This window comes from Zeus faber (assembly GCF_960531495.2).
Source record: "Zeus faber genome assembly, chromosome: 15".
NCBI classification, from domain to species: Eukaryota; Metazoa; Chordata; class Actinopteri; order Zeiformes; family Zeidae; genus Zeus; species Zeus faber.
Genome location: NC_137194.1, coordinates 9,070,226 through 9,082,769, shown reverse-complemented (window position 1 = coordinate 9,082,769; position 12,544 = coordinate 9,070,226). Strand labels below are relative to the sequence as shown.

At 42.0% G+C, this 12,544-nt stretch overlaps 1 protein-coding gene across 1 annotated transcript in view; it reads left to right on the top strand.

The window, feature by feature from the left end:
* Positions 1 to 12,544, top strand: part of pex14 (peroxisomal biogenesis factor 14) — a gene marked incomplete at its 3' end in the record, with an annotated part of 51,657 nt that overhangs the window by 952 nt on the left and 38,161 nt on the right. Inside the window, exon 2 of the mRNA XM_080015465.1 lies at positions 1,629 to 1,679. Coding sequence (XP_079871591.1) covers positions 1,629 to 1,679 — 51 coding nt within the window. The remainder of the gene's footprint in view (positions 1 to 1,628; positions 1,680 to 12,544) is intronic.

The window sequence follows — 12,544 nt, the reverse complement described above, 5'->3', positions numbered from 1 at the left end:
TATCTTTCCTTTTACTTAGTGCCAACATGCAAGTGTTCCGTATGCAGAGATTCACTGATAAAACCAAAATAATTCAAATGAACTATAAACATTATAAATGTTAATAGTGAACACCCACTAAAACATAGTTGTACATATTCTACATTCATCCTGAACTCCCACTAAAGTACATTGGAGTGGTACCAAACAGTAAACATGTTCTGACTGGACTCATTCACCTCATACCCTTGTAGAGAGCGCCAATTTATGGTATTCAGGTTGACTCACCCTGCTAACATCTTGAGGCACCAGAGAATCTTACACAGACAGTGCTGCTTAAACCCTGGCCTGCACTTTCTCGTTTTGTAATAAAAACTATAGACTCTGAACTACATAGTGTTTTGAGTCCCAACATTGTCTTCAATACCAGCACCCAATAGTGGACGTTTCCTTTGCCTACTAAAGTCAACTCTCAATAAAAATGTGTATCTAAGATGCAAAGAAGTTTAAAATGATAACGTGGGACAGTCCATTCAAACAAGATCCTGTTTTTCGCATCTCTATTGACACTGACAGGTAAAAAAATAAAAAAATAAAAAGAAGCAGACTGATCATCTAGGTATTTATATTAAGCTCTTTTAAACCTCTCAATTCTCTGTTTTAAAATTTGGTGTCTGGTAGGACGCTGCCGTGCAGAATTCAGGGTTGCACAGGAAAGTAAAAACAAATTCCGCTTCAAGAGGAGATGCAACAATGACGCATACATTTTTTTTCTTCTAAGTACTGTTTCTGAAGCCTTGGCTGCTTTCTTTAGTATTAGTGTGGAAATGGGGATGGTAGCTCAGGAGGTAGAGCTGGTGGTCTAGTGATCTAAAGGTTGCTGGTTCGATCCCAGGCTCCTCCTGCTAGCATGCTGTAGTGTCCTTGAGCAAGACAATTAACCCCTAATTGCTCCTGATGGCTGCGTCCGTCGGTGTTTGAACAATTGTAAGTCGCTTTGGATAAAAGCGTCTGCTAAATGACTAAATGTAAATGTAAATGAAATCATGTTGCAGATATGGAAGCCAAGTAGGGAAGTTATTTCAAACACCTCTGAAAGGATTTGAACTAATTGTGTACAGAAAGTGGTATCTGTTTTGGCCAATGTCCAGTTATAATACAATAGTAAAAGCAAAACTAATACAATGCTACACCCATTTCAGATATGTTAAATATTAAAGAAAATGTATTGGATTTTCATGAAAAAAATGTTTGAAGCATGTTTTGTTTTTCTCCATTTTTAATGGCAAAAATGGATTATATGCCAATCATTATGTTCTATTGAACTAAAACTGGTTATCAATAAAGTGGTATTGGTCCCTTATTATAAGTAGTAGATATCATCAAATTTGAAAAAAACTCAAATCTTATAATTGATTAAAACCGGAGGGACTGTCTTTCAAACGCATTCTGCAGTAAATGCAACATTCCATTTGCGCGTTAACCATTAACTTTAAAAGACAGCCTGAAGTTTTCTGTGCTAAATTAAAGTAAACCTTGGATTATTTTCATTCTTTGTTGCAAGGCTGTATCAACAAGAACTAGGCCTGCTCAGCATGCAGCCCTCCAGTAGATGGCACACTTACACAATTCTTGGGTTGTCATTTCAGTCTGCCCTTCCACCCGGAGATGACACCATGGCTGCTCCAAGAGAAGCTCTGGTAAGGCTTCACCCACAATACTTTTGAAATTCAAACCTGCTCTACTTCAATAAGTAGACTTCAACAAGTAGGACTTTGAGTCAATAGTTTGTGTTTTTAAAATGATAGAGACAGTGATGTGTGTCTGTTTGAGACGTACTGAGTCAAATTGGCATAAGTAAAATCAAAATAAATGTGTGTATGTATAATAGGGAAGTTATTAAGTACTTTTTTTTCCTAATTCATGTTTTCATACTTCTTAGACTATTTTTCTTCCTATATATATATTTTTTTTTTGTTCATTTATATTTGATTTATATATTTTTAATACAAATATATTTAAATAGGTTTTAAATGTATCATTTCTATATAATCCATTTGGATTATAATGATGATACAGTATGTACCATTTCATTTGCATGTAAAAGTAGCAGCACAAAATTCTCATCAAACCACAAAAAAAAACGGATTATTGCCAGGTATTTAGCATTAATACGAACAATATAGAACACAGGGTGGGGTATTTAAGTGGTGACAGTGACTGTTAACCACGACCCAGTGGAATATACTACAGGTATGTTCGTCCTGCTTGCGTGGACCCGGATTACAAAGGAGCTGCATTATTCAGCCTACATGTCTCAATGTCATTTGCTGCCATTCACTCTTCATCCTCCCCCCATCATCCCCTCATGCCAAGGCTAATTTAATCCTAGGGTTATTGATTGTGGGAGCATTCTCCCAGGCTTTCTTTCAATTTACTTCAATTTCATCATCCCAGTGCGCTTCAAGACTGCCTCCTCCAAAAAGGGAAGAAATTCTTGTTATGAAGGTCCTGATTCGAGACTGGCTGACAAGACACCCCCCCAACCCCCACACACACTCTCCACATACCCCCCCCCCCTTTATTTCTCCTTTCTCTTTTTGATGAGCTGCTCTTTCCCAGTTAAGTGGATTATTACAGTAGGGATAATTCTTGTCACATGGCATTATTTGGATGAGGTGAATAATTGAAATTTGTGTCTGAAAGCATTTTATCTGGATGAGAGGAAAGGCACTGCTGGCAGGGGTTGGTGGGAGGAGAGTGTGTGTGTGTGTGTGTGTGGTTGTGTGTGTGGTTGTGTGTGTGGTTGTGTGTGTGTGTGTGTGTGTGTGTGTGTGTGTGTGTGTGTGTGTGTGTGTGTGTGTGTGTGTGTGTGTGTGTGTGTGTGTGTGTGCGCGCATGCGTTTGTCGGAGGCGTCTTGGTGTCAGGCCGGGGACACCAGTCATGTTAACAGGTTCTGACTCACCTTGCCCTGATCAGCAGGCCTGGCCCAGCGCGTGGCGTGGACTTTCCTCCGTGGCACGAGGGCCCCCCTGTTTGGGGTCAGTGCCACCGTCTCTGCCTCCTTTGGGGCAAGAGAGGCAGCTTTAGACCTGCAGATACACAAATGTAGAATCTGGGTTGTGCGTTTGTGTGTGTGTGTGAGTGTGCGTGTCCGATGGTATGAGAGTGTGCTCCAGGCTTGACTGGTAAACCCGTCAGTGGTGTTGCCTCTAGGGCTCCTCTTTGTGTCGTCTTGCCTCTCTCGCCCGGTCTCTGTCTCTCCTCCATCCCTCCATCTCTCCTTCTCTCCTCCCCCGCTGCTCATTGCTGCCATCTCCATTACCCCCGCTGCTCCGTGGCTGGTGGCTGGCTAGTTAGTCAGTGCTCTCCCTCCTCGTGGAAGATCCTCCACCTCAGACAAGCCTCTTCCAGCCCCCACTTCCTTGCTTCCATTCCAACATGGTGGCTGTAATCATATTTATAATGGGGGGAAAAAATATTTTAAAGCTGGTTTTAAAACACAAGAAACAAACATGATATATGCATATCACTGCATATATGTATGGAAGTATGTATATGTATATGACAAATAAAAATCTTGAATCTTGAATCTTGATTTAATTCTATTGTTTTCATTTCTGAGTTTGTTTTCGAGTGAGACGACCATTTTCTGCTTAAATTTAATACCACCACTTCAAATGATCACAAATGTCACATCTGAATTTAATTGAATGGATTTCTTTATTTCAGTTGGTTCCATGAAATAATTTTTTTGTCATGCACCTCAGATGGTGCACTGAAAAGTTGGTGGCAATTTTCATTAAGTAAAAAAATAAAAGTCAGTATATCAATAAAGATTTGTGTCGGGAGCCGTCCCATCAATATCGCAATGAATTGATATTGAATCTAATCGTGACCCTTTGTATTGAAATCAAAGTGTGTGTGTGTGTGTGTGTGTGTGTGTGTGTGTGTGTGTGTGTGTGTGTGTGTGTGTGTGTGTGTGTGTGTGTGTGTGTGTGTGTGTGTGTGTGTGTGTGTGTGTGTGTGTGTGTTTTTCAAGGGGTTGCTGTGTGTTGTGCCTATGGGTGTGTGCAACTGGCTAACAGGCGAGACGCCAAACAGGATTGCAATCCTTTCGAGCACCACTGGCAAAATTAAGCCGACCCTTGAATTTCAGAGCATTAAGATATGTTTGCCCCCTGGGTAGGAGAGGGGGGGAAAAAGAAGAAGCATGTGTTTCTATTTAAGGATTTAAAGATGGGGAGGTTTGTGCCAGTGGTGTAGCGGGGCGAGGGTCACCATTGTGATGCGCACGCCCCAGTCTGTATGAATGGGCGTGCTGTAGACTGCATTTGTTGTGTATTTAGGGTCGGGGAGGCGGGGGTGGAGCCGAGGGAGGTGATGGGAGGGGGGGTGGGGGGGTGGAAGGAGTTGTAAGAAGAACATCCCCGGTCTCGCAGCAACTTCAAAAGCCCCCCTTCCCCAGGATATTAAGCGACTGTGATGAAAAATTTAGCAAGCGTTAAATAAGGCGCTTTGAAGTGATCTGTTTTGGCTCAGCAGTCTCTGAATTTCCGTAGCCCCTGCGACTGCCATAGCACTCTGGATGGGGGAGAGGGGGTTGAGGGGGAGCGGAGTGTAGGGTTCAGGAGTCTGGAATGGTAACACCCCCGTGTGTGTGTGTGTGTGTGTGTGTGTGTGTCTTGGCTTATTGGTTGTGGTCATGCCAACTGTAACAATGCAGCCAGTGGGGTCTTGTGTCACTGCTCCTAGCCCTCCCAGAGTCAGTCTTTATCTTTTTGTTCTCAACCCCTCCATCCCTAAAGGCTGTTGGCTTTAAGTCCCATGGGCCCCAGGTGGACCGATGTTACTCATATGGCCGCTTGGAAAACTTTTCTTTCTTTTTTCTTTCTTTTTGACTTGATGTGAGTGGGTGTAAGGCGAATGTAATTCGATAGTGTCATTGTGAAGTTAAGAAGGTTCCCTTGGCAGCTCTACACAGTGATTTTTATGTATGAAGTCAGGTCCTTTGATACCTCCCCAATGGAACATGTATTTGTGGAAAGCGCCGACTTTTTTACACTAATGCGCTCTGATGGGATGCTCTGTGGCTTTCGTACTTTCAAGTACTCGTGATTGTGTCATTTGCACAATTGAAAACACAAAGAACCAGAGGCAATTTATTAATTTGAACTTTTTTTTTTTTCCCCTTCCCTCCGCCGCGACCTTTTCACTGTCATTGAACAAAAATAACAGAGAAAGTCATTCTGTCTGATTTGATATTCATATTTAAATTCATTTTCCATTCATCACTTTTAAAACCATTATTTTAATTTCTGAGGACTCCTGGTTTCAACACGCCTCAAATTAATTATTGGGGCAGAAGAAGAAACGGTAGTCGGTAATGAGTCTGGTAGGGCAACTCCATTCTGTCAAGAAACTCAACTGCCATTTAGTTAGTCAGGGGAACCTTCCCTCAGATTTTCCTTTTTTTCCTCCTCTTTGCTCATTACTTTAATTGTAATTGTAATCCTTTATTGGAGCCGCCTGCAGTAAAGGAGAGTTATAGTCCGAGAGGGGGCATGAACCGTGAAGATATTTCATGATTATTGGAAAAGACGGTCACTAGGTGGCAGCCACTACTTCGGCCTTGCTGTAATTACTGGGTAGGGACCATAGGTAGCGACTGATGGCGAGAGACGTGTGGGTGTGTGCGCAAACGCGTTTAAGTGTCTTTATGTTCCTTTGTGAATGTGTGTGTGCGTTAGGTATGTGTGTGTGTGTGTGTGTGTGTGTGGAAGAGAAAGGGAGAGGTCTCAGGTTGTAACCCTTTCCTTTGCAGGGGGAAGTCTGGCCGCCTGCTACCTCAGGGCGAAGACATCCTTTTTCCCCGCAGGGTTCACTGTAAATATTGTAAACGCCCCGTGGAACCAGGTAGTCTGCTTCTCTACCAGCATATGTGCTTTGTGCCGCGGTGGGAATCTGCCAAATGAGTGCCGCCTTTTCACTCTTGCGTCACGTGGACAAAATGTAATTATGATGTCCGGTGTATGCGCTTTAAGGCAGCGGTTCTCGACCTTTTCCGTCTCAACGACCCTCAATTTGATACACAATTAGACCGCGGACGCAATTTGATAGGGTTTTTGTCTCGAGGAGCCCAATCTGAGAAGATCTTCATTGTTTGATATGACATGGTGTCTATACTGTAGTTGGGGAAATAACTATACTATAATCTATAACTATACTGAAACTAGACTCAAATTACTCATTACATTCTCTGATGGTGCTGATGTCTTGTAAATTAAACCGTGGTGGAGTTTATTCACCAATAATTTCCTTCGGACCCCTCGGCAATCTTGAAGGGCGTTGGGAACCCCAGCTTTAAAGGGGCAATATACAACTTTGCGGCCCCCCTCCCCCTCGCGTTTCCGAGCGGTATTATTGTTTGCGCCGCTGTCGCGAAGACAACCGGATCGCTTTACCGTACGTTTTCCCCAGTGCCAACTTTCGTGTCGGAAGAAATGCGAAGCTGTCAACACTCCAATTTTTCCCCTCTGGATTTTCCTGCGTTTTTCCGTTTTTTTTTTTTTTTTTTTGTTTTTTTTTGTCCCCGCGCCGTCCGCTGTGCATCCCCGTTCCCCGTTTCTCCAAACAAAACCAATAATAAAAGTGTTGATTTTTATTTCTTTGTTTTTTATCTCTGTTTTTATTGTGGATGTATTTATTGTAACAAAAAAAGCCCTGCGCGTAACTGTGCATTCATTCCTTCATAATGAAAAGTAAAAGCAACAATTGTTGTCTATTTCCGCTTTAAGGTATTCAAATTACAAGCCCCCCCTCGCACGTACGCACGTACGCACGTACGCACGCACGCACGCACGCACGCACGCACGCACGCACGCACGCACGCATGCACGCACGCACGCACGCACGCGCACACACACACACACACACTTTCGCAAAGAAGGCCGGTACATCTTTTTTTAATTCAGTCCACCACAAGCCCTCCCCCCCCCCCCCCCTTTCTTTTTTTTCTTCCGTTTTTATTTTTTTCTTCCTCTTTTGAAGGCGCAGAAGCTTCCCTCGCTGTGACCCTCGACGTGCATCACGCCTCGTGTTTGTTTCTGTGCTTAATGATACAGAAACTAACCCTCCATTTTATTGTTGCTGTGTTGCACTTTTCCCTCCTGGTGCCCTACCCCGGCGCAGCAGCCTCCTTGGAGGACTCCGTATGAATTCTCACTGTCATGTCCAAGGACGAGTGGCGCAGGGTCAGCTAATTGCTTTTATGATTATGATTTCACGTCAGATTTATCGTGCGTGCTCAGAGCACATCTTCCCGGTCCTGCTGCCGCCGCCTGGCTTGGGTGGGGAAAATGAGTTTACAGCTTCTGGCTTTGACTTCTTGTTTAAGTGCAGGTCACACTTTTTGACTCATTAGAGTTGAGCGCATGGAGGGTGATTCACACGTTTTTCTTTTTTCTTTTTCCTGTAAAAGCCGCCGTTTTCTCTCGCAGTAAATTCTCTTGTTTTTTTTTGGGGGGGGGGGGGGGGGGGGTTTCTCTAGAATGCACAGTCACAAAACGGCTCTGGTACGGTTTGGTTCCTTGTGCAAACCTTTGAGGTCATGAGTGTGCCATGACGCAGACAAGTATTTTTTTATTTTTTTCATTTTTTTTATTTTTCTGCTCTTTTGAAGTTTCTTTATGAGCCATAAATCTCACGTCTTCATTTCTCTTTGCAGATGAAAACATTGTGCTTTTCTTCCCCTCACATGCAAGAAATGTCAGTTGACTTCTTTTTGATGTTGGTGACTTTTTTTTTTTTTTTTTTTTTTTTTTTTCTACTCCCCCTCACGGTTCCACCCAACTCTTTGAAAGTGATGAGCATAGATGACTCCAACCCAATATTTTATTATTTTGTGGTCTCTGCCTCATGTGCTGAGCCGGACCCTATCTACTTTGCCAACCGCTTTGAGGGAGTTTTAGGTTTTGTTTTTTTGTTTTTTTTCCCCCTTCTAATAAGAACACTTTTATCTCCCCTCTTAGAAAGATTAAAAATCACTTAATCAACTTTTCCTTGGCTTCGGAGTTTCCTGTAGTATGTGCACAAAGTAGCTACAGTCCTTATAATGTGGATAATGGGTTCCATGTTGAGGCCTCGTTTATGTGCCCTAGTCGCGTGACCCCGCCCTGACCTCTCTGGCTCAACCACAGTGTGACTGGTGACAGATGCGGCCTGGGAATTTGGTTTTGGATCGACTTTTCTAATGCCGAGAAGAATGTCTCCGCTGCTTTTGAGCAGAGTTCATTTTGGTGACATATTTGAAGTCTGTGATTACACAAAATTCAATGAGCTTTAATGAATACCCGGGATTTTATTCGCGGGGATTTTAGTCCCGGCGAGTACATTTATGTGAACGGCATGGCAACAAAGCTGTAATTTCCTATTCTCCCATAATTTAGTGAACTGTCATAATATGTTTACTCAACAAAAATTATAGAAATACGACACCGGCTTAATTACAGCGTAGTCATTTTGGCTCAATATACTTGGGAAAGAAAACTTCTTGAGCCGGGCTTCCTTTTTTACTCACCACTCTGCTTTGTTATTATACTCTGGCGTGATCTATCGTCCTTTCTTTGTGTTGTGCGTATGTATGTAAACTGCTCGAATGAGTAACTTGCTCTGAGAGCGCCTTGTCTCCTCCTCGCTGTGAGACTGGAAATCTCTCGATGAATCTGAGATGTCTCCGCTGTCAAGACCGCTCACATCGCTCTTGGCCTCCAATGTCACTTTCAAGGCGTAATTACACAAGTTGTGTTGATTAGTATGAGAAGCAATTACACTGGCTTTCCGCCGCAAATGGGGAATGTGACGGTGCTTGATTGACAGAAAGCATCCTGGCTTTAATAAGTAAATGACTATGGTAATTCAGGTACTGAGACCCTTTGATTTGTCAGCATCTTTCTCATTTTTGCGATGTCCTCTGATTTTAATGAACAGGAATTTGATTGAAAGCCTGCTGTCTTCTATCGCCCTCTTTGTGTTTTTTTGTTTTTTTTTTTGTTTTTTTTTTCCTCTCCGTCCCTCTAACCAGGGCTGTGACATGCACCGGGGGCGTGCACCTGTGCTTTTTCTCAGAGCTACCGACTCTCCTTAAAGTCCATCAGCTAATGCCACATTATCTTTTCTCACAACTCATTTATTCATTTTTTAATTAATTTCTAAATTTTATTCAGTTGTTTTTTTTTGACATTTTCAGAAAAGTAATTGTAGCCAACCTCGTGTCCCTGTAATGACACCAGGTGATGTCTGGGAGTTTACCATTATAATATTGTGTCCTATATCATAATATTGTGATATAGGTTACAGTAAAATACTGCTATTTTCTGAACTTTGTAGACTGTTCTAATCAACGCCTCTACCTGCTTGGTCAATGTGGATTTACATTAGTAATGATTGTTTCTCAAATATTTATTCTGTGTAAACATTTTATGATAGCACCAATAGTCATCTCCAAAATAATATCGGTATTGTCGATATTGAGGTGGCAATTCTTTTGATTTTTGATTTTGTCAATGTCGTTCTGCCAAAAATGTAGACCTCTGTACATAGTATTTAACTGTTTATTTTGTATTATTATAATTATTTAACTCAAAGCTTTTATTCCATCTCTTTGGCAGTTGATGTGCTCAATCCATTGGTCTGTTATTACTTAACTTTCAGAATGATGTGTTTATTTTAAGAGATTTTTTACCTTGTGTGCTGCAAACCTGGACTGGCATTTAGACAGTAACTGCGTGTTGAAATTTAATTGGCAAAACCCATTGTTCAATATTTCTTCAAGGCTTCTTCATTAACTTCGGGCGGCGTAATCTAGTAACTCCCTGTTTGTGCTTGTAATCCCCTATAGAGTCGTACATGCATAAATATAATAAAATAATTTGCACTTGCACTCACTACCCCAGCTGTAATTTATATGGATTGAATGAGTGCTGCATTGTGGAAAAGCATGAGTGGACCAAACGCTCGTTTGTCACCTCTAATAAATGTTGGAATGTAAATTATGAAGTTATGCTTCAGATGTAAATGCACTTTATTTCAGTCCTTTAATGCAAACAACCCACTCCAATACATTAGGACTAGGGTGCGGGGATTCAACTTGGAAATCTGACTGTTTTCACAATCAATAATAAACACAAAAGAGCCTAGATGGGGAACATTATAGCATATCTGGAGTCTGGTTCATAAATTATTGCATGAAAGCAGGCTTGTACACCAAAAATGTAAATACATTAATGTTATTAATAATGTAGTGACTAATAGTTCTATCAAGACCGTAATAGCAGTTTAATGGAATATGACAGCAAGAATGTATTACACTTCTTACATTTAGATGGGACCTCACAGGACATTTATCAGGGATTTCTGAAACATTTTTTTGATTATTTTGTTAAGCTAATTGCTTCTCCCCTCCCTCCCCCCAAACTCTTGTCTGGGAGAGGGGTGAAAAAAATGGTAATGGATATTAATTAATATGTGTCAGTTTTTGGGGTTTGATGAAAAATAATGAAAGCAAAGCGCTAATGGGATTTCAGAGTTTCTCTGTGTGTGGCGCCCTGAGATTGTGGCCTTATCTGGGGAATCTGGAAAAAACTGGAGATAGCAGGGTTACTCCATAGGCCCTGACTGAGAACATAGCAACTGAGATCATTCATCTTCAAGCCTACTAAATGGAGTACTCAAGCCAAAATGCTGTACCGTAATTAGCTTCAGATATTGGGTGAGTGATCCAGTAGTGTCTAGGCAAACCCACCGTGGAACACTGGAATTTGAAAAGTTGAGCCTTTCGTGCCTTTCTGCCTCTTCTTGTCAGAATGATGTCATCCTCACCTGTTACTCAAGGTGTGTGCACTTGAGGCGTTTCTGGCAAGTTGTTTTCCTATCTGCTCTGTTTTTTCTTTTCTTTTTGTAATATTCCACACTCGACAGGCAATGCACAGACTTGCTTTTTTTACGATACGTTCCAGGTCTTAAAATATGTTTTGTTCTTTTTTCCCCAACTTTTTTTTTTTTTTAAACTAGATCCTGTCGCCTAAGGTTAAAGGCTGAGCTGCACCGGGCAGGGAGGTTAATAGCACGTCTAGCTCTTCATCCACACTGAACCCCTTGCCAATAGTTCTTTGTGTCTACGAGCGGTCCTCAGCAGAAAGAGCGGCTTTAACAGCTATCATTAAGGTGTGGCACAAGTGTAGACCAGCAGTGAAACAGAGGCTGGCACAATAAAAAGCAGCCATTGCTCAAGCCACTGGCACAGCCGACAATTATCCAACACCTGGACTGGCTCCCGCCTCTTGCATGGGTGCCAAAGTTGTTTTCTTGGTAATGGAGTGATTGGCTGTGAAGATTTGTGTTTGTTTGTAGCTCTCTAGGCACCTCTCTTTAGCCTGCTCATTTTATTAAAATGGTATGTGGATGATTGAATAGTTGGTTCATGTGGAACTTGCCTGGGAACAAAACTTTTCAAGACTTTCCGTATATTTCTGTTCAACGGGAATTGTGTTCTAGAATTTGAGGTTTTATTTATTCATTTACATCTAATAACAAGCTCACATCGGTGGCCTGCAATCCAGAGGCCAGAGCGAATGTCCTAATTGTGCCTTTGTGCTCGATTTCTGTTTACATGTCCTCTTCCGTTGGCTCCCTTTTTGGCCCGTTATTTATATTTAGGGGGTTCTCAATTATAGGGCATTATAATAAAATGGCGGGTTATAATAGTGTTGACGGGAGAGCAGTTATGACAGGAGTACGTCACACATTTCCTCACAGCCATTCCATGGAAAGTGGTTTTAGGTATCAGGGGGCCAAGAAAAAGGGGACGTGAAGGGGCCTCGTCAGAAGCACTGTGCTTTTTGAAATGCAGAGAGTGGCATTGTCATGTGTTTTCTGTGTCAAGGTCGACAGAAAATGTCAGAACAGGTGTGTGTCTGCTGCTGAGTGGCTTGCCAACTCAGCCCCTTTTGCTGTAACACGCCACCCTGTGTGACATTATAGTGGCTCACTGCTGGACGCCTGCTCTCCTCACCCAGTAAAAAACCCCAACCATGTTCCCATGCGTTGTCGAGTTCACCGGCTGAACTTTGCTCCGGGCCTTTGATTGTTGCACAGGCATGAGACTGTAAGTATGTGCGCTGTCCACCTGTGCCACATACACTGTTAAAATCGTACAGATTTTATAGTTATATAAGTGTTGTTGAAGGTTATAATCCTTCTTAAAATTGACTGAGATTGTACAGCCTAGAATTTAACTATAATTACTAACAATGTTTGTATATGTACAGTACATGTGTGACACAGTTATGAGTCACATGCTTTAATACTGGGTGGCAATTTGTTTGAAGATGACGGTTAAGATATGATAATTACGTGTAAACGATAGGAACGATTTATACGCCTGCAATGGAAATTGTTGTATGGCACCACCATTGCTCTTGCCGACGGCAGACGTTATTTACAATTAGTATGTTCATTGAACCAGAATGTTGCAAAACCTGAAATATTTGGCTGAACTTCTTGTTA